General features: G+C 38.8%; 1 protein-coding gene across 3 annotated transcripts in view; it reads left to right on the top strand.

The window, feature by feature from the left end:
• The window catches only part of acot7 (acyl-CoA thioesterase 7), a 53,129-nt gene extending 30,491 nt beyond the window's left edge, over positions 1–22,638 (top strand). For 2 of the 3 annotated variants that reach the window (XM_020620027.1, XM_020620017.1), the window contains 2 exons: positions 6,417–6,601; positions 20,046–22,638. In XM_020620027.1, the coding sequence (XP_020475683.1) occupies positions 6,417–6,601; positions 20,046–20,144 (284 nt within the window). In that variant the 3' untranslated portion in view covers positions 20,145–22,638. The remainder of the gene's footprint in view (positions 1–6,416; positions 6,602–20,045) is intronic. The other variant, XM_020620036.1, reaches the window with a different exon arrangement.
• Positions 22,639–23,176: the final 538 nt, after the last annotated feature.

Raw genomic sequence — 23,176 nt, 5'->3', positions numbered from 1 at the left:
GAACAAACAGATCCTATACACACCCACGGACAAAACTGGAAAATGAAAGTAGTGTTAGCATGAGACAAACTGTAGGTCTAACATGTTTATCGAGGAGTAATCAGCAATTAAATACTTCCTGGGGAGAACGGAACGGCCGCTAACCAGAGAAAGTTAAACCTGCCTAGAGGCTACGACAATGATGTTACACTATGAGTGTTACTTACTTTATTTACAAGATCGAGCTGCTGCAATAATATATTCTTTTATTGTGTTTTACAAACGGACTACTACTGACTGCTGCATTATATTTTATATACATTATACAAAAAATGCTGATTTGTTATTTGGTAAGTAGCATTTTTTCTTATTTTTCTTCATTTTTAAATATTGTATCATGGACTGTATCGTGGCAATATCATACCATGCCTTTTTGGGATCATTACATCCCTACTGCATATTGATACTGGCCATCTCTCTCTCTCTCTAGCTTCACTGAAAACTATCCAATAAAACAGAGAATTACAAGTTTTTATACCTGACAGAGACAGTTTGACACAAACTGTTAACAGTTACTCCTGAAATTTAAGACATGAGCAGAGAGGGTTTTATGCTTAAAAATGTGTCTAATAGTATTATTCAAGAGACAAGAGAAGAGAGTATTTTGACAGACTATGGATCCAAAATCTTGGGTTCAATTGAGAACAGAAATGCTGTTATTACAGTGTGTTCAGTCATGTTTTAATAGAACATAAGTATGTCAATTGTATCTGAAAGCAGTTTCTTCATAGTAGTGTAGAATAGTGTATAACATTTATGGGTTACAGTTGCCCTTGGCTCCGTTCATGTGCTAGACATGATGTGATCCAGGCATCCACTGCTAACAGTCAGATGTTATGATTACCTCAGGATAAGATGTTAACAATTTACGAGCTATGCCTCTCCCCAGTGTTGAATTATGAAGTGGTAAGAACATTTTTATACTATATACAGCTCTGCACAACTGTGCCAGGTCAGCTCTTAAAACGGCATTGCATTTAAAATACATGCCTTTTAAAATACGGGGGTGCATTTAAAACTTTTAACATGCATTTTCTGGGAGTTCCAGGATCAAAACACTAAGCAGCACAGTTTGGTGTAGATCCACAACTTGCTCTTATTCACTCTAGTTGCTGACATTGTCTATCCTCTGAGTTTAGGCCATGGTGTTATGTCACCAGGTGTTTTACCATTTTGTTTTTGTGCAAAAACTGAGCAAATGTAACATTTCAGTGATTCAGCATGTACTTATCTGAACTAAATAAACTAATGATGATGGACCAAGGTGTTTGAAACATTCTTTGTGGTCAAAAGGTTAGTGTGAAGCATCACTCTGTGGTTACATGCCAACGGTAATAGTTAAGAGACGGAATTAATTAATTGGTGAACTAACACAAAAACTATTTAGAAGGTAGTTTAACTTGCAATATGATGTATCCAATTAAAAACTATTGTTAAAATATTACAGTTAGCATTAAATTAAGCAATAAGTTTATCTTTTATAACTTTACTTTTTGTTATTGAATTTACTCATTTGTCTTCCTTTCGTTCTCCATCTCACACCTCATTTGTCACCCTTCTGTTTTATCAGTATTTGATGTTATCAGGATGGATGCACTTGCGTCACAGCTTATGAATCACGTTTATTAATTTAATTTCATATGCTTCACTTACACAAAGAAGTGTTTAGTTTTTCCACCTAACCACAGACTTCGCAAAAAGTAAAGTAGCTGCAATGTTGCACCAAACTGTGTGTTTTTACGCTAAGAATGTAAGTCCGCAAAGTACAGGCCATTGATGTACTGTACCACAGGAGTGTTCATTCAATGCTCTTCTCCTTTATCCATAATAGCAAAATGCTCAGATGTACAAAGAATGAGAAGAAAGGCATGAAACTTCAAAAGGTGAATGTTAGATGAAAGGAGATTTCAGGGAGTGAGAAAGAAAGGAGCGCTATGGGTGAGACAGGACGTGTCAGAGAAGGAAATAAAGGGAACAGTGTAACACTCACAATGATGTTCTTGTTTATTGATTTTTCTTTTTTTTATTTATTTAATTGATCCAACCTGATTTGTATAACCCTGCCATTTCTAAGGATTGTTTGCTCCAATAAGTAACGATAGATGGAATGATGTGTGATTGATGGAAACTCAGTCTCCTGGCTTTGTCTTCACACTGTTCAGAGTGGAGACAAGTGATTGGTAGGACTGCTGGGATTTAAAAGTTAAAGCTTCTGTGGGCTATGTATTACCGTTTACAAGGAAAAGGCTTATACTTGTAATGTATACACACAGAAATGCGATGCATAGATGCACAAATATAAAACCAACCACTTAGTAACCACCCATAAAGTCTTTTATTCTTGAAAAATTATACCACAAACTTTGAAAAACACCTCCAGTAAAGCATAAATCTCACCTTTATGGGGCTTGTCCTTGTTCTGCTGCGCCAAGCAGCAGTTTGCTCAATACTGCCCCCAGTGGTCGGGGTGATACCCACATCAACTGGTCCAGCGCCACAGAACCAGCTACCAACCAGAGAAAGTTAAACCTACCTACCAGCTACTAAAAACACTGATGTTCCACTTTGAGAGTGACTTCTTTTGTTTACAAGATCCAGCTGCTGCAATAATATAACTTCTTTTTTTATTTGATAAAAGGACTACTACTGGCGGCTGCATTTTTTTTTCAGTCCATGAGTGCCAGTGACTATTCACGGCAATTTTTTGCACATACTTAGGCCATGGCTGGCTACTTTTATTTTATATATTTAATATATTTTAATAAAGAAGAAAAGCAGGAACACTTTAGCTTAAAAGGAAACTCATACAAAAACACTGATTTATTATTTAAAAAAAGAAATGTTTTTATCTTTTTTCATTTATTAATATTGTAACAAATATTCTACTTTGGACTTTTTATCGTGGAAATATCATACCACAAGTTTCTGGTATTGTTCCATCCTTAAGAGGTATCTCTAGGAATGCATAAAGTTAGTAAATGTATCCTGGAAGCAAACATCATACTTATTTAAAGCCACATCTAGACTACACTTTGGAACCTGTGCAGAATCAGGAATTTCTTCATTTTGCTTAAATCAAATAGTTCCTAAAAGGTACAGCAGTAATGTACTGTACTATATGCGTCTCTCAATACCAGCAACAGTAGAAATTATCTCGTCTGTCTAATGTGTTGATGGAAGAAGTGACGGCTGTTATTTCAGCTGCATATTGCTTTGTTCTCTTCATCTTTAGCTTTCTCTGGCCACTTTCCAATGAAACAGTGTATATCAACAAAGCAAAGAACCTTCCGTACAGGTCCCAGTAGACTTCTTGGTCTTGTTTTTATAACCTAAGAAACATACTGTCTTTTTCCAAAGGCAAGAAAAAGAGTAATAGAAAAGCTAAAACTCTACTCACACAGGCAGTAGCTATAATAGTAAAACTAAAGCTACAATCCAAGCTTAGCAGCACATACAACATGAAGCCCTGGCATGGACTCTCCTCACAGCAGCGGTATCAAACAGCGCCTCAGAGATGGGGCTCTGCGACTTTCTGACACTGGCCAACTTTCAGCACCGCGCAAGTCGACTTTTCACAAAAATCAATTATTAACAATGAAAGTCTTAAAAAATTACCCAGGCTCATCAAGACTCATTTTTGTGTAATGTCAATGAGTATACTGTAGGACATTTCACTCATACCTCGGTGCCATAGGTAGTTTATCAGGAGGAGTCTTGACTTGCTTCTGGTGCTAACATGTAAAAACCCTCATCAGGCCACAAGGTATAACGAGAGAGAATACATACATGTGCTAGGTTAGCAACCTTCATGGAGATGAATGGACCATTACTTTGCCGTACCTTATCATGATTTCATATAGCATCTTTGCACGTAGTCACCTTCTCACAGTTCGTTGCTCACCAGGATCATTATCACCTGGATGCCATTTCTCAGATCTTTTATTGTGTAGGATCTCTATAATCTCATAACACCTATCTGACAGACGGGTGACAGTATGGTTAGCAATCAGTTTTTCTAAGCACCCACCAAAACATCCTTTTTAGAGCTTTCATATTTTCCTCAATGCACAGAAAACTGCCTGACCTTAAGTCCCAGAGCTAAGGGAGTCGTGTCTCAGTCTTGGACAGTAACAGATGGAACTTTATATTACTGAAGAGTTTCCTGTTTCTGGCACACATTTTGTGAACTGGATGCCTTCTGGAAAATACATTGTTGAATGTAGAGAACACCATCTGTGGTAGAGCCATGGACACATTACAAGAACTAGATGCGCATTCCAAGATGCTGCCTGTTTATTCTGATGAAAGGTGGTCACTCAGTGAGTAACGCCTAAAATTGTTCTCTCCTCTTACTTGCTTCTGTATTGCAGCCCACTGCACATACACATTAGCATCTCTTTTTTAGACCTTGCTGGCTAAACCCATAGACTTAAATTACATTTTTATAAAGACAGTCTATAGGAAAAACGCAGCTGAACAGATCCATAAAAAGAGCACAACATTTTTTCTGTTGAAGTGAATGATCAGAAGTATGATCACAGTTTGATTTTGGAAAGATGCCAAAGGAAGTCTTAATGAGACAGAGTTCCCTGATTATTTCAGTAAGAGATGCTGTTATACCAGTGGATTTGTCACACCATAAAATGGCCATTATCACTTGTTGTTGTTGTTTAGGAGGGGCCTCTTATGCCTCCCCGGAGGCTAGGAGGTTGTTAGTCATGGATAGATGTGCACTTGTGGTGAGTAGGTGACCTCTAGTGACTGATCAATAATTATGACATACTGTAAACCCTGGAGTGAGTTCAGTTTAGATGTAGAGGAGAGTGGGGGTAGATGGGTGTGCCATAAAATACAGGACTTTCTAATGGTACAAATGTTTTCATTTCCAGTCCAAAATAGTGTTTTGTTTCCAAGACTGTTGTAACGCAAGACAAAATCTTTTCCTAAATTGGTGTACTGCAACTGATTGGTCAGTGGAGACAAAAGAGAACTCTCTAATTGGTCAAAAAACAAAAGCAAAGCAATTCAAGTCTTTACAGTTGATATCAGAAAAACACCTACTCATTAGCATCCCATCGAACTAGAGGGGATCCACTGGTCTCTGCTTTTCCTTCCTTGCACAAGACAGACATTTTTGGCCATCCCCAGGTCAAGACCATTATTTCCATGATGACAAGAGGTTGCTTGACAGGAAAACTTTGGTTGCTTTGATCTTTTGCTGATCAGTGCTGCCATTTTTTCACCATGAGGACAGTCTTAAAAATCAATGTCATGAGATGTCATGAGTTTTTTTGCAGAGTCGCCTGCATGAGCACAAGCTTCCTACCTGAACAACAATCAAGCAAAAACCGTCCTCATAAAGTCAATGTTTTTCAGCACATACTCAGATAAAACCTTTTTCACTTTCGATGTACTTATTATTTAAGACTCTGTTTTATAAGATCTCAGTCATATATAGGAGATCTACTCAGACTGCACGGATAACACCTTCTCTCCCGTCTCTATGGCAACAGCAGTAATAATACAGTACAGACACATCAAAGAGAATAAAGAAACACATCAGCAATGGCCAGTGCTGTTAGTTGACGGCTTTTTCCCAACTCTCTGCAGTGACAAAAGGAGAAAAGCAATCATTTTTGAGGAGTCAAACATATTAGATAAATTAGATGAATCTCAGATTGAAATCAAAATGATGTGATGTCCTCTAAATATATGCTGTCATTAATACCTTGACAGGGGTTTTGGTTTTGACATATCTTAGCACAAAAACACTGATCTGAAGATCTTGCAAAAGGACAGACTGATTGGCTGTAGTTGTTAAAATCTTCCAATCAGCGATCATTAGCCATGTCACTTTGCTGACTCTTTCAGGGGACCACACATCAAGAAGTTCATGATGCAACAATGTGAAGTAGACAGCAAGAGCAAATGATTTTTCTTGGCTGACTATATCAACATATCAGCTTATTTCATATTCAGTTTGTGTTCAGTGTAACTATACATGAAGGCCATCAGTTGGATCTCCGCTTGCTTTATTTAAGGTGAATATTAATATGTTCACTCAAAGTTCATTTTGGTGTGAGATAGCTGTAATGCAGTCTTTCTGTATTAGTAAAACCTGATAACTCGCTTGCAATGTCCTTATTTTTTGCTCTTGAAAACCTTTAAATAACATAGCAATGTTAATAGAATGACTGTAGGATGGTTGTTTGAATCTAAGATTGTAAAAGGTTGAAGTGTTCTTCTGAAATGTTATTAAATCAAAATGCATGGGGTTGGAGGCATCTTTTCCTTTCCAAAATAAAAATGTTACTGAAAACTGCTATCGTGCAAAAACATCAAACATATTTTTCTTATCTTATGCCTCTTCTCCCAAGGCTGCGTGGTGACGGTGACTGGGCGGCTCACATTTGTCAGTAACAAGTCTATGGAAATTGAAGTGTTGGTAGATGCTGCTTCGCTGGTGGAGGCAGAGGGAGGGAAATATCGTGCAGTCTCGGCCTTCTTCACCTTCATCTCCCTGGATAAGTTCAATAAGCCTCTGCCCGTTCCTCCTCTTAAGGTTGGTACCATTCAGGCTGTGCTTTCTGAAGTTTGTCCTTTTATTGAAACTGATTATAGAATTGAATTTGACCCTATACATCATTTTATATCCACTTCATACATCTACACAGAGTTAAGAGTAGATTCTTTGTGTCTGAGGTATGGTGTACCCTATTTTCTACTCAGATTTTTACAGTGGAAAAAAATCACACTCTAGATTTTTGTCATGATTTTCAGCTGTGGCAACACCTTTAAAGACTTTGATACCTATTTCAGCTTTGCTTATTATGAAGCTGATGAAGATTAAATTGCAAACCTGCTCATGGTGAAATGTAAAACTTACCCTACAGGCCTGGCCAAAATGAAAATATGTTTAGGCTTTGTTTTAAGCTCTGTCTGGATAGTAGCATTCCTTGTTTCACAACATGAGACTGACTGTTTTTCATCTTAGTGTCTTTTCAGTGCATTGAATTCTTTGCTGTTTTCCCACTCTGAGAGACAGAATTAAAAAAAAAAATTCAGGAAATCACATTGTATGATTTTTAAAAAATTTATTTGTCTTGCACTGCTGAACATAAGTATTTGAGCACCTGAGAAACAGCAAGAATTCTGGTTCTCAAAGACCTGTTACTGTGCCTTGAAAAAGTCCACCTCTACTCCACTCATTAATCTAAATTAGTAGCACCTGTCTGAGCTCTTTAAAGACACCTGTCCACCCCACAGTCAGTCAGATGCCAACTACTACCATGGGCAAGACCAAAGAGCTGTCAAAAGACACCAGAGACAAAATTATGGACCTCCACAAGGCTGGAAAGGGCTACGGGGCAATTGCCAAGCAGCTTGGTGAAAATAGATCAACTGTTGGAGCAATTGTTAGAAAATGGAAGAGGCTAAAGACGACTGTCAATCTCCCTCGGACTGGGGCGCCATGCAAGATCTCACCTCGTGGGGTATCACTGATGATAAGAAAGGTGAGGAATCAGCCCAGAACTACAAGGGAGGAGCTGGTCAATGACATGAAGAGAGCTGGGACCACAGTTTCAAAGGTCACTGTCGGTAGAACACTACGCCGTCATGGTTTCAAATCATGCATTGCACAGAAGGTTCCCCTGCTCAAGTTTTCCTGTAGTTCTTGACCAGGTTTGTACACACTGCAACAGGGATTTTGGCCCACTCTTCCACACAGATCTCCTCTAGATCTGTTAGGTTTCAGGGCTGTCGCTTGAGCAACGCGGAGTTTAAGCTCCCTCCAAAGATGTTCTATTGGATTGAGGTAGGCCACTCCAGAACCTTGATATGCTTCTTACGGAGCCACTCCTTGGTTATCCTGGCTGTGTGCTTCGGGTCGTTGTCATGTTGGAAGACCCAGCCACGACCCATCTTCAATGCTCTGACTGAGGGAAGGAGGTTGTTGCTCAAAATCTCACAATAAATGGCCCCATTCCTCCTCTCCTTAATACAGTGCAGACAGGTGCTACTACTTTAGATTAATGAGTGGAGTAGAGGTGGACTTTTTCAAGGCACAGTAACAGGTCTTTGAGAGCCAGAATTCTTGCTGTTTCTCAGGTGTTCAAATACTTATGTTCAGCAGTGCAAGACAAATAAATTCTTTAAAAATCATACAATGTGATTTCCTGAATTTTTTTTTTTATTCTGTCTCTCACAGTGGGAATGCACCTACAATGTGAATTTCAGATCCCTCCATGATTTCTAAGTGGGAGAACTTGCAAAATTGCAGGGTGTTCAAATACTTCTGTTCCTCACTGTATTATCCTTAAACATAGAGGGCTGAATGTTAATATCCCTCCAACACCTCTAGACAGCAATGTCTGGCTGACTCTGTACTTAAAGTGCCCATGGCATGCCCATTTTGCTCATTTCCAGCCATTTAATGTTTAATCTTGGGTACCTTTAGATCAGCTTGGCACCCCTCATAACTCCAAATACTTTGTAATTGTTTCAGACTCAGAGAGCCAAAAAGCCTCTTCCTTAAAACAAGGGCACGGTTTGTGAACACGTAGAACTCCTGCTGCCAGTGTCGCAAGTGGACAACACAACGAACTGCAACAGCATTAATTAATTTGAATTTCTCCTCCATAGATACTGTAGGTAAACAACAATTTGTAACCCTCTAACCCTCTAAGCAAAGCAGGTAATTGAGAAACCCCATATTTTAACTGGCATAATGCAGACATAGTAACTTCTCCAGCCTTATAACAATTCTCTCTAACGTTACAGAAACAAGGCATTGCAACGTATGTTTTTTTAAACTTACCATTAAGTCCCACCTAATAGTGAAAACATCACTCCCTTTCAAGTAGCTCTGAGGTCGGTAAATCCAACCAGTGGTCACTGTGTCTTCCCTGACACGACCACATACAGTCCCAAAGCAGTGAAACTAATTCCAACAGGTAGAGTAGCTCTGACAATAACATCATGGGTCATTAATCCGCTCATTAACCAGCAACACATCACATGCGCCAGACACACTGGCCTCAGGCAGTCAAAACAAATGGGTACTGTGCTAAGGGGGAATCCAGCGTTGATGAGCTGATCATTCACCGTTGTGGGGGGCTTCACTAGCCAGTCGCTTGTAGGTTAGACCCGGTCAGATAAAACAGTGAGTCCCTGTACAGGAGCATTCCCGAACATGCAGTAACCTCAGGCGCTGTATTTTTCTCCACATCCTCTGGTCACAGTGCAGCAGGAGGGAAACTATATTCACAAAACCAGGCACAGTAGAAAAATTCTGCTTTTACAGTGGCACTGGTGGATGTCAGGCAAGCTCACTTGAACGTGCAACGGCCTGGATTGAATGCCCATTCAAGGAGATCCTTAAACTATCACATAATACTTTATTTTGTTAGAATAAAAGTCTTGCAAGTGAGAGTTTGCCAGATGTGTATAAGCCCAGTTGCTTCTGCATAGAAGTACTAGGACATACTGTATGTACATCTCATTTTTTGAGCTTTAGGTCACTTCTAAGATGAGATTTCACCGTTGTAACATTGTAGATAAGTCAAAAAACAAGGAAAAGCATGCCATGGGCCCTTTAAGAGTATTGCCAGGATGTAAAGAGTGCAGACAGGAGAGAGACACCTGCAGAATAAAATCATCCAAACACTGTAAACACAAACCATCTGTTTTACTCAGTACATTTAATTTATTTCCTGGCACCATTCACATACTCTAATTGTCTCTGTAATGGTCTCTTTAAAACCGGTCCAACTTTTGTTTGAGATGAAGTCAACTTGTCAGTGAGTGGGATTTGGACAAGAGAGGAGCCATTAAAATTACATTTGGGCACTAAACAAAGGACTTAGTGGATTGCAATTAATTTAAATATTACAGATTATTCCATTTCAGTGATAATCATTTTGGTCTGCTCTGTGACTCAATAATTCATATTCAGTTTGATATAAATCTTAATTAACATTTCTTTTTTAGTTGTGTGTTGTTTTTTTTTTTTGAAAACACAATACACAGCACAACATGGTATGAATCAGTTTCTTGATTTGGTAATGACACTGGCATGTGCTGAGTGGGCAGCATCAGTAAAATTTGACAGCAGGTCATTATTCTTTCAAGTGCACACTTGTACAAAATTCATAGATTGCACCTGGGGTAATCATTAAACTTTAATTACTGTATGTGCAGAGTACTAAGTAAGCTGGGGAAATGCATCAAAAGTGAAGACCAAGCTGAAATATTTTAGGCAACATAAGTCAAGAATAAAGCTGTTTTCCAGGTTTGCCTGCATCTTTGCTTTTACCTTAACTAAATAATGAACCAAAGCCTGTAGAGAATTACAGTATGTATGCTATAATTTACTGTTTAACTCACCCTAAGACATTAAGAAATGTGGTCCTGCTTCAAGTGACACGAGCATGTACTAAGAAATTTGCAGGAAGAAAGCCAAGCTTGTTAGTGTGGATGAGAGTCAAGTGTGAGAAATGGTTGTTACAGTATAAGGTGTGTTGTCAAGCTACCAAGTGCTGCAGTGACTCCTCTTACCATAAACATTCTCACACACTTAATGGCACATCATCAGCCTTCAACACTAAGACACTTCTGTATGAAAACAATTCTCTGCCCCTGCCAGACAGAAATGTGCATCAAATCTGCATCTCCGCTTGTCGGCTTTTTCAAAAGTGCCTGTCAGTCTCCACATTTCCATTTCACAAAACCCACATTCGGTGTGCCCATTGTCTGCCTCCATGCATTCGTTTCCTCGCACAAGCTGCTTGTGGCTTTTGTTTTAATTGAAGGGAATTGCGACGATGATTAGAGTCATTGTAATTTCTCTGTTCACCTCAATTTTATGAAAGGTGAGGCAAAGAAAATCTGGTGATTTTAATAATTCATCCTCAACACTATAAATGGAAATCTAGAACCCAGATGTAGCATGTCAGATAAACAAAGGCAGGAATAGAGAAATTTGTGTGTGCATGTGTTAGAGAAAAATGTTGGCCCTAGATACAGTATGGACAGACTTTGTGTTTGTGTGCAAGAGATACACAAATGGGGAATTTGAGAGTGGGCTTTGCGTGTGGATGGGCACATGCTTGAACAGATCACTGAGCTTAAAAGTGTGTGTTTATTTTTACAGTATGAGCAAGAGAAGGATGAGGCACAATCACAGCTATTTTCGGCTTTACAACTGTTTACTGATGGCTCAAACACAGGATGAGATTGAGCACCCATCCAAACTCTACGGATGGCGGTAAATCTATTCATAGATGTCGGTCCCTCTGTGTATAAAAGAGACACGTCACATGCAGGAAATTATGTTTAACATGTCAATCCAATTAACACCTGCATTTCCCTTAACAGTGGAGATGGGAGTGTGAGGGATGGAAATGCAGCAGTGACATTAATTAGCCTTGGAAACCAAATGATGGAACAGAGTCCGACAAACGTTTGGCCTCCCTGTTCTTCCATTTTTTACTTGATATATTATTATTATTTTTATTATAAATGCTTTCACATAACATTTACATGTTGTGATAATTGATTTTTTTAATTCAAATATAGGTATTTTCCAAATAAACATTTGAGCCTGTCATTGTTTGCCCCTTTTAGCACAATAAAAGTTGCTTTTTAAAGCCACGTATGACAACAGAAAATTCCCCCAATGAACAAAAAACATAACCAGTTAAACAAAATGTTTTGTACATTTTTTTTAATCATCTCATCTTTTCTTTTTAAAGGTGCAGTGTGTAATATTTAGAAGGTTTTATTAGAAGAAATGGGCTATAGTATGCATAATTATGCTATCACTAATGTGTAATCACCAGAGAATAAGAATCATTATGTTTTCTTTAGCCTAGAATGAGCCTTTTATATCTACAGTACATAGGAATGGGTCCCCTGTCATGGAGGCCGCCATGTTGAGCCACCATGTTTTTTACAGTAGCCCAGAGCAGACAAACCAAACACTGGCTCTAGAAGGTGAAGTAAGATCAGAAACAAGGAAGCACTGTCGTGAGTTTAAGAATATAATTTGAAGAAATGGAGGATCACAGTTGGACGTTAACACAAGAACAAAGAAGACAGCGTGAGTCCCCATCATCAAAGAAGCACAGACAATAAGAAATGGGCTAGGGAACACCACGAAGCAAGGATAAACAGTGGTCTGTTCCATATAAAGCTCACATGAACCAAACAGATAAAATAACAGCATTAATCATGTATTCTTTCCCACTCCCAAGGAGGTTTTATTTTTTATTTTTACCATGGCCCGTGGAACAATTCATTAGATTTTGGTGGTGAATGGGATCATCATCACAGTTTTAAAGAGTTCTTCATCATTGTGAAACAAGGCTATTTTCAATATTTTTGCTTCTAACTCCATACACAATGTCTAGAATGCTTGGACAAAAACTGCATGATAACCACATACTAAGATCCCCATACCATCTACCACACACCAAAGTCTGATCTGGATCCAAGTAATTACGTATATTCTAGATTAGCAGATCCAGTGAGGTTAGACAAAATAATGAAAGAATTAAATGATGTGTAGTGGACACAAATTGTTGGGAAGGTTATGTCCCTCCTCTGCTTTGTCTCATTGGTCATTTTCTACATAACCCTTTCACAACAAATCACTAATTCTCTAAACACAGGGCTCATGCATTTCCACTGTAACATATTTGTCTCACATTTAAAATATTTCAGAGGATGGTGCTGAGTCCTCTTCTTTGTTTAAATTGTCATTAAATTTTGCTCCAGTTGTGTTAGCAACAGGAGTGCTTTTGCTATTTTTGCCTGCAGGTGTTTTTCCCCCATTCTCTCATCCTCCCTTTCTGGCAAGTGAGCCCACTGCATTTACTATTTTGAGATTCTCCCATTTTAGCTTAGCAGGAGGTTAGGGATGCAGTGTGTGTGTGTGTGTGTGTGTGTGTGTGTGTGTGTGTGTGTGTGCACGAATGGGTTTGTAGATGGGCTGTCACTAATGTTAACATTCTGTGTGTAATGCTGAAGTGGGAAAAGAGGGCGGCATGAGCAGAATGGAGGCTGTCAGGGGGATGCCTCATATCTCTGCAGCAGTATCCTTCAGTATCCTGCTGGAGCAGTATAGAAATAACTGAAAATGCCATCATTGACTGTGTATGTCTTTTTATTGTATTTCTGATGACGTAGTGGGGTTGCAGTTGCTTCAAGCTTATAAAAACTGGCTTGTTGTCAAAAGGTCAGCATTTCTGAACACCAGCTGATGGTGTGAGTATATGGTTGTACTATGTTTACATTGGGCAGAGCCCAGGTGTGGATGTTATGTTATGAATGAAAAGGTGGTTGATGGGCAAAATGTGTGCACATTCAGCAGTTCTTCTGCCGAAGAATAAGGGTAAAGTTAGTAAGAGAATAATTCCTGGTTTGCATCTTGCTTTCTCTTTATTACTCTCATGGTTTTATCATATCTCTCTGTCCTGTCTTCTTTTATTCCATCTCTATTGCTCCTTCTCCCTCTATTCATCATTCCTACCTCCCTCGCACCCTCTCTTTCCATTTTCTTCATCTCTCCGTCTTCCTTTGCCTCCATCTCCCTCCCTCCTTGCTGGCAGAGACTCAGCTCGCCTCCCTTGACACGAAAACAAGCCTGGTTGTCATGACAACCCCCTGTAGTCCACACGAAGTGATGCACATTTATTTTTAGCTGCCTTGCATTCAAGACAATCGCAACGGGTTAACAAGTACACTCAGAGTTACAGATATTTTTGACACTGTGATCACCCAAGGCATGACACAGAGAACATAGCCATGTTTGTCCTCATAGTACTTCAGTGCATGAGTCTGTAAAGGAGTTTATGAATGTTAGGACTTTTTTATTACACCTTATTCATAAATATGCATAGAAGCCTAATGTTCTATTTTTATAGGCAGAACTAAATTACAGGCAGTTCTTTCTCTGTTGCGAGGAAATGCAACATAGCATCATCTGCTTGAGTGTCAATAATACACCTTCATACAGCAAACACATTACTGTATACTACTTCAGTATTTTAAATTAAATGTAGTGAATTCCTTTTTGGTGTACTGAACCTCATCCATTTCTAGGTTCATTTTTATTTTCCTAGATATCCCATAGTGACCCTCAGAAAAGAAGCCGAAAGGTGTAATCGAACATCATTATGCTATAAAAGTTGCCAATGAGGAATATTCCATTCGCTGATTGTCTCAAAGCAGTTGGCACTGACGTCATCCCTGAGTCAATTAGAGGGGGAGACAGACTTGACAAATAACTTCTCTGAAAAATTTTCTGGATTTCAGCACTAAAACTAACAACATTTCTCAGCCTTAATGAGTCCATTGATTTTACTAATGTTTGTTTTATAATGTTTGGGATCTAAAAGTTGTGCTTGTTGGCTGTATACTGGTTGAACTTTATCATTTCCTTTGTGTACTTTCATTTGAAATTCCTTTGCATTAGTTTTTTTTTTTTTGTGTGTGTTTATGTAGCCTTTCTGGTTTTTTTTCATTGTGAAGCAACATGTTCTCACCCCAGAGCATCACGTACTGACACTTTGTCAAGTACCTGTGAAGACGGTCTGCATTGCGTAGAGGCTCACAGTACCTTTTTGATGTCCTGTTTATATTTTATTAAGGCATTCTGATCAAAGCTTCCACTGAAGTGCATTGATTTCAGCCATTATACCTTAAGAAAACATTGGTTTGCTGAAGAAAGCACATTTTTCCTCATAGTAGAGAAAAGCAATGTGCAGGCTAGATTGTTGAATGAGTTTATTCAGGTAATAATTGAATTCCATTCATGTCTGAAAATCAACTTTGGGCTTGGAATTTTCCCGATCTAGGCAATTTGAGTCAGTGCGTATCCTTTTTTTGCTGTATGTTGCTCAGTGTTACATCTAGACTCATTTGAAAAATCTACTTCAGGCTTATTGTCCTTTGATTTAGTGCTATTTATGAGAAAAAATATTTCCAAAAAAAAAAAAAAAAAAAACAATACACAGACACCATCAAACAACATATTGTTCACAGTACAAGTATATTCAAGTGTTTTAGTTTGAAGTAACCATTAAATAAAACTGCTACTACTAACTTGTCATGTTAGCACTTTTTGTAATGCTGCTATGAACTATGATTATTGAGGCTTTTGAGATGATTGGTTTATAGGCTGAAATTCAGACAAAACACATTGACAGTATGAAATATTAATAATGACTGAAGAGGTGGATTCAAGGACAGAGGTCCTTTTAGCATTCAAGGAAAGCCAGTGATTTACTGTATGTCTATAAATGAAACAGCTTTCAGCATTGTCTAAAATGTCATCGCTTGTTTATGGGTGTATCTTTCTCTTCCTCAGTTTGTGTGTCTCTTTGTCACACAAACATATAGGTTTAGTGTCTAGACTCGTGCTTTTTTTTTTGACACATTGGCATTTGGCAGTATCAGTGATGCCCTGGCACAATCTATTTACAGTCCGTCCCAACATTAAGTAACCACCCTGGCATTTTCCTGGCATTGTCTGAGTAAGTCCCTTTTACAGTCCCTGTCCCTGTATCAGGTTTGCACCATTTAGTGTTCAACTGCCCACCAGCATACCTACCAAAACTGCTGTTTTTCTTGGTTGTTTGATGCGCCAAAGCTCTGAGGTTTGACTTTGTCGTGGTTGCCAGTGAAAGACATTCAGATTGATAATCAATTTGCTCAGTGCAGTGTATTGAAGACGCATTGCCGTGACATTTTGTGCAGACATTCGTGGTTCCCAGATGATGTATCCTAATGACTTTGATGATCACCTGACTTTTCACAAATTTGATTTTGAGTGAAATGTCTATTGGATGGATTGACATGACATTTGGCACAGACAGTTATGTGATCCCTTAACGTTTTTCTTTTGGATCATTACAGACTATTGCAAAACAATATATTAATGTACAATATGACCAGATGGAATATTTGAGTAACTGAGCAAATTTCCATATGAACAGATGCAGTCGAGCCAGTCTTTGCACACTATGCCTGAGGTATGGCATAAGGCCATAACATTGTACTGTTGTCTTGAATTAATGCCATTTTACATGTTAAGGGGGAGTGCAGAATTTTCTTGTTACCTGAATGTAATGGGAGCAGAAATATACTATATATAGTATACTGTACAGAAACATACAACACTATAAAACCAGTGTGCATCAGAAAGTCAGTTAACAGTAGCAGCTGATGATCTTGCACAATCATAGTTATTAAAATGGAGCCACAGTGTGAATACCAATTATATCGAACCACCAAAAGACATTTTGGGCCTAGCATTGAATTGCCTCATTGACTTGTGCAAATATAATCAGCTTTAGCTGTCATACAGTGTATACGATGGACATAGCGTCACCACTTCCCTCCACTATGCAAGACTGGATAATGCTGTTTTCTGCTGGTAACCTGACGGACAGTTATTGGATTAAAAGAAAGCTTTTGTTAGTTGTCACCTGGAAATTTCTTCAGGGAAACCTGTTGACTAGGAGTGGAAATACATTTTTGAGCTAATCAAGAGAAACCACACCAAAAGCCAAGGAGAAATCACACATCAGTTAAGTTTCACTTTTAACAGACCAGCAAATCCAGTATATCAGTGCCTACATGAACCTCTGCATCACTCAGAAAGTCACCTTCAGATTTTCTCCTGCCAGAATCATCCGTTTCCTTTTACTTGGACAGAAACTTTAGAGCCATATCTCATATTGTTATTAAATGTCATCCTTCATTAGTGGTATTCAGACTGAAGATCATTATCATTTTAAAAACTAACTAAATAACAGCCGAGTCTTTGTGGGCTTGAGTCAGAGAGAGGGAAGAAAGGAGTGAGAGAGGAATATGGAGGTGAAAGACAGAAACAAGCAAGCAAATAATAGATATAAACCACAGAAAGACATCAGTAATATGTATACCATAGACTTCCAGTTTACATTTTTGTGTGCACACCCTTGGTGCATTGATTTGCATTCTTGAATTTTTTTTGTGTCAGAGACCAAAGATGATATGTGTAGGCAGCGAAAAGGAAGGCAGCTTATTCTGCTGCTTTGACCCCCAGAAAAAATTGTTTACACACACACACACACACACACACCCACACACACACATACACACACACTCCAACCTACAGCTACTCCAGCAGCTGTCAGTACAACATTTTGTTGACCTCTTTTATTACCCAGTGACATTTGTACCAAATAGCTGTTTGCCTTTGGTGGCTGCAGAGAAAGACAACAGACCAGTAATAATTTTAACATTATTACTTTTCACTGATCCTACTGCTCAAAGCTGCTCTCTCTAGCTGAAGTTTTGTTATCTGCTGCGGTGCCATGGCTGCATCTGAACTATTTTTAGCCTTGTAATAAAATATTTGAAACTAGCATTTTGTGTTAATTAAATGATGGCTGTCTTTGGAGCATGCAATAGCTGTATTAATGTAGGATGATTAATAACCCCCTGTTTGGTGTTAGGGTCCCAAATCACCATGTTTATTCTTATTTTCATAACATTATAATGACCAGCTCCCTGTGCATTTTGCCATTTGCAATAATCCAGTCTTCCTGTGTTATTCTTATATTGTAGATATTGATAAAGACAGTGGATTAACCAGAGTCAACCATCTTAAAAGGTATCATTAAAACAAAGTCATAAAAATAATAATAATAAGGGCTATTTTTGTTATATTTCTCATAGTACAATATATGAATGAGGAAATGAACCTTTTGACAAATATATATTTTAAAGCAGCTTATTGCTTATATGAATGCTTGAAAATACTGAAACTGTGCCTCTTTTTTTTTTTGCTTTAAAAGTCAATGAGCTGGAATTATCCATTACTTTCAGTTGAATGGCAAACTGAAATGGACTGAACAATGTGTTGACTGTTATATAACCATCATACAACACACAGCAGTACTACAGCTGTATACTGCTGTTCCTGTTCCGCACAGAAGATATTGTGTTTGTAGCTTAGCATCACCATTGTAATATTCTGGTGACCGGTGGCCTTCTTCCTGCCATGATGTTGTGTCATATCTGTTTCCACCCTGCACTCTTCATAAAGTTAAGGCACCATCTGTCAGCTTTGCACCCAGAATGCTCTTGAATCTGCCAACCACCTGGTGTGTGCACAGCAAAGAGCCTCCATCTGAACATGTCATTAACACCAGTATTCTCTTTTACAATATATATCACAAACACATATATGTGTAGGTGCCCACATGCAACACAGTACGCTGCTCCCTGAGAACAGTGAGAAGGGACCATAAAAGTAAGTGTTGACACTGTCACTGGTGTTGTGTTATTGTTGTTTAAGTCACAAGGATGCCCAGCAGTCTAATTAAACTGTGCAGGCAAGGAAGTGCATCCTCCCACAGATCACCAGCCAAATGGAGCTAAGTGAAGGAGATAGACAAGCTTTGTTCTTCACAGGCTTGGAAGTGCTGCTCAGAATAAAAACAGTTGTGTAAAAGTGATTCAGCTATAAATCCTGGGGGATTCCCAGAGTTCCAGATTATGACTGTAATTGTAATACAGATATATTTTTATATGGTATGCTAAAACTGCATGAGATGTATTTTATAGAAGTAGACCAGTCAAGGCTGGTCTGATTAGACTGACCTATTAGAAAGTCCAACAGTCCTCAAAATGATATTCACATGAGATCAACCAAGGAATCATTAGTTCTCAGGGGAAGAGCGAGATGACATCTGTTTGCAGGGTCAGGGGTTCAATTCCCATTCTCCCCAGTTCACACAACAAAGTGTCCTTGGGCAAGACACTGAACCCCAAGTTGCTCCCGGTGGCCAGGCCAGCGTCTTGCATGGCAGCTCCCCCCCATCAGTGTGTGTGTGTGAGTGGGTGAATTTGTAAAGCTCTTTGTCCAGGTAAGGTAGAAAAGTGCTATACAAGTGCAGTCTATTTACCATTACTTCCACCATTTACCATTTCCACTATTTACCATTAATTTTGGACGGGAAAGCACTACGCATTTTGTATTCTTCATCGATCTTACCATACTTAGAGTATGGCGTTGAAAACTGGGGAAATACATACAAAAGCTCACTTCAACCATTGTATATATTACAAAAAAGAGCGATAAGAATTGTGCATAAGATGGGGTACAGGGATCACACCAATGTAGCTTTCATACAGTCTAAATTGTTAAAATTTTTTGATTTAGTGGGATATAAGACTGCTGTGTTTTTGTATAAAGCCAGGAACAATTTATTACCTGGTGGAATTCAAAAACTATTTAATGAAAGGGAAGGGGGATACAATTTAAGGGGTCAGTTAAATTTAAAAATTCATGCTATACGTACAACCAAAAAAAGATTTTGTATTTCCATAAGTGGGGTAAAACTATGGAATAATTTAAATGTGGACATAAAAAATAGTAATAGAATTGATGAGTTTAAACATAAATATAAAGGTATGTGTCAATCAAGATATATGCAAGAACAGGCTTAATGATTAATTAGATGGAACATTGTGGGTGTGGTGTATGAATGTTAACACTTTGTAATAATTCTTTAGTATATTACTTATGTGGTGCAGACGATAATTATTTAAGAATGTAATTATGTAAGAATGTTAACACTGTTACAATTTTTTAGTATAATACTTGTGTGGTGTAGAAGAGAATTATTTACTGCTTGCAAACCAATGATGGTAAGATGATGTCATGGGGTAGGACTGGATAAGTCTGACTTCTTCCTACTCCATTCAAGCATGTTCTAGATATAAGCAAATTGATATTGGATTAGCATTTGTTGGATATGTGTAAAATTATGTGTGTTGACATATCAACTGTCTTTACATGCTTGAAAGAATAAATAAATCAAATAAATCAAATCAAATAAATTAGATCAGAGCTTCGTGCCCACAGTTAATATAACAACAGCATGGAAACATTCCAGTGCATGGATGTGTCTGAAAACAAATCTTTTGTCTTTTTGCCTTTTTTGTCTTAGATTCAAGGAGAGGAAGAGCAGAGACGTTTTGAGGAGGGCAAAGCACGGTACCTCCAGAATAAAGCAAAGAGACTTGCAGATAAGGAGCGCCAACAGTGATGCTGCTGCCTGCGAGAACAGGATATCAACTCTGCACAACACATGTCTAGTATGAAGGAAATAAAAGCCCTCTCTCCTGTTCTATAATTGTAGCCTCCTGTAGCCTAAACCTGTGATTATTCTCTTCTGTGCTATGCACCAAAGTGTCTACTTTCTGCTGTATATGTAGGTAACAGTACATACTTTATTTTGGGGAGATTTTAATTAGTGTATGAAGAATATTCATGTTCAGTGCAAAGTAACATCTGACTATGTAGATTCAGTGTCAGAATATGTTATTAATCCCAATAGGGTAATTTATTTATGCAGACTACTTACTAAGAGAAATGAGAGAAATAACATAATCAACATAATCATCAAACAACAACAACAAGCAGTGACAACAGCACAGATTAGCAGCTAGTAAGAAGAAGGAGGCACTTCCCTGATGCAGTGGGGGAGGCTGCACGTTGGCTTACGTCAGCATTCAGTAGCCTGATTGCAGAGGGAATAAAGAAATTTGCATATCTATTTGTTTTCCGGGCTGGTGCATAATAGCACTGACCTGAAGGCATAATTACAAATTCCTTGATCAAGCTGTGGTCAGGCTGACTTAATATCCTCTCTGCTTTCTTGACCACTTGCCTCCTCCAAAGTGAACACAGGTTTTTTTTGTTGAACTTCAGTAATCTTGGAGCAGACCATAACAATATTTCACAGGCCGGCCCTTGTATCAGCACACAAATGAAAATGTTTAAGACTCACAATAAGAGTATGATTAAAAATGTACATAAAATTACCTTGCATACCCCAAATGAGTTCAACTTCCTAAGCAAATGGATTCACTGGTGACCTTTGTTTCTGAAATCTGTAATAAGTTTGTTTGTTTTAGCCACATTTAAGTCAATTGTCATCACACCATTTAACAAATTCGGGAAGAGTACAGCCATGGTCAAATTAGTGGCCCAGGAGAAGAAACAACCAGAGCACTGTTTTGCTTTAAGAAGACTTCTGAGAATAAAGACTTCATGATAAATGCCAGTGCAAAGCGATAGTTTGAGCACGAGGAAAATGATGAATAAGTGACTAAATAATAATGAATAAAAGATCTGAGCGTGAGTCTGATGCTCTCGCCTTGTGTCCTTGCTCATTTGATGATGATGTCATTGTCTTGGCAGAGAGGGCACACGTTATCCATCTTTTGAGCACTGTGTTTTTTTTTTTGAGGAGAAATTAGAGGAGCTTGGGGGCTTTGACTCGCCTCTCCCCCACATCCCCTGCCTCATCCCCCATCCTTTGCTTCCTCTTTGTCTGTTGCACTCTTGACTCCAGTATTTGTGCTGCCTTACCATGCTCCCCTTTCCTTCTCATCGTGTCCTCATCTATCTCCAGTCTTTTGCTCCTCTCAGTCACTCTCTTTGTCCCTCTGTCTCCTCCATTCTTCTCCCTGGCTCTCTCTTTCTTTGTCTTCAGATAAGATATGATGAGGACTCCTCTCAGCCTGATAGGAGCCAGAACTGGGACAAAATGTGTTCTGTATGTGCATCTATTTCTTTGTATGTGTAATGGTTTTCTGTGCGTACTCGCAAAGAAGGACCACAAGGATAAATCGGGGCCAGCAGTAGCCAGTGAGAAATCAGTATACATATAATCGTGCCAGGACTGAAACACTTATTAATCTGTCTTTAAAAAGAAAAACAACTCTTGTTCAAATATTTAGCAGGACTGGTTTTTCATTTCTGTAACACTCTTAGTCTTCAACCTGATTTTTATCAGTACCTGGACAACTCTGCAACAGATGGCAAGGACTAATTTGAAAACCACATGAAATTAAAAGATGAAAGCCCAGACAGAGAGAGAGCTCTGTGAAGACTAGAGAGCTGCAGGTCTGAACATAAACAAAATGCCTTCTTGTTTAGGCCATTGTTTTTCCTCACTCTGTTTTTCATGCAAGACAAACCGATTTGGCACTGGATCTTGAAGGTTATTGTTTTATTTGTTTGGCCCTCCAGCATAATCCAAATATATGTGATTTTCATTTCCCCTCTGAAAATAAAGTTAGGCTCAAGCTGCACTGGGGGGATATTATACTGTATATCTAACCCCAGTGAAGTCGAGGTGTCCTGTGGGAAGAGAAGAGCACAGGGACATCTTAGATGGTAAGACCCCTGGGATATATGAGCTTACTGAAAAGAGCATCTGCCTGATACAATATCAGTACAGGCATGTTACATTCAAAACCAAGTGTCATTTCTAACCCTTAACAACTATGTTCTTTACTGTCTTCAGCCCTTTCAGCTGGTAGCATCTGACTTTTGTACATACAGACACAATATGGTAACCATGGTTCTGTGGAAAAGACTTGAAATGGAAGCAATGGCATTATCATAGATAGATGTGGAAACAAAAATGTTGACATCTGTTTTAAGTTACAACATTGAAGTCCCCAGTTTTGGTGCCTGATCACATAGGTGAGATATACTCAGAACACTTGAGACAACGTACAGTCTCTGGAAAACAAACTGGACGAGCTAAGGGCTAGGATTACAGCACAACTGGAAATCAAGAGAATGCTGTGCTCTAGTTCTCACCAAGACTTGGCTTTCTGACAGAGTTCCAGACTCCGCGATTCAGCTACAAACACATTCTGTACATCGAAGCGATCGCACTGCTGTTTCAGGGAAGGTAAAAGGAGGTGGTGTGTGTGTGTTTATCAGTAACTCATGGTGTGGAGATGTATGGACTGTTTATAAGCACTGTTTGCCAGTCGTAGAGTTTTTATTGCTGAAATGCCGGCCCTACTATCTAGCCAGAGAGCACAGTGCCATGTTTCTGGCTGCTGTGTATGTTAGCCCAAGAGCTAATCCCTCTGCGGCTCTCAGCAAACTCTATGATGTCATCAACGCGCTAGAGACAGTGCACCCCAATGCTGTATTTATCGCTGCAGGCGACTTTAACCAGTGCAATTTACGGACTGTACTTCCCAAATATTACCAACGTGAACATTCCCACTCAGGTCTAGAACACTCTGGATCATGTTTACAGTAACATAC

The sequence above is a fragment of the Monopterus albus genome, unplaced genomic scaffold (genome assembly GCF_001952655.1).
Source record: "Monopterus albus unplaced genomic scaffold, M_albus_1.0 scaffold6.1, whole genome shotgun sequence".
Classification (NCBI taxonomy): domain Eukaryota; kingdom Metazoa; phylum Chordata; class Actinopteri; order Synbranchiformes; family Synbranchidae; genus Monopterus; species Monopterus albus.
This window is presented reverse-complemented; position numbering and strand designations above follow the sequence as displayed.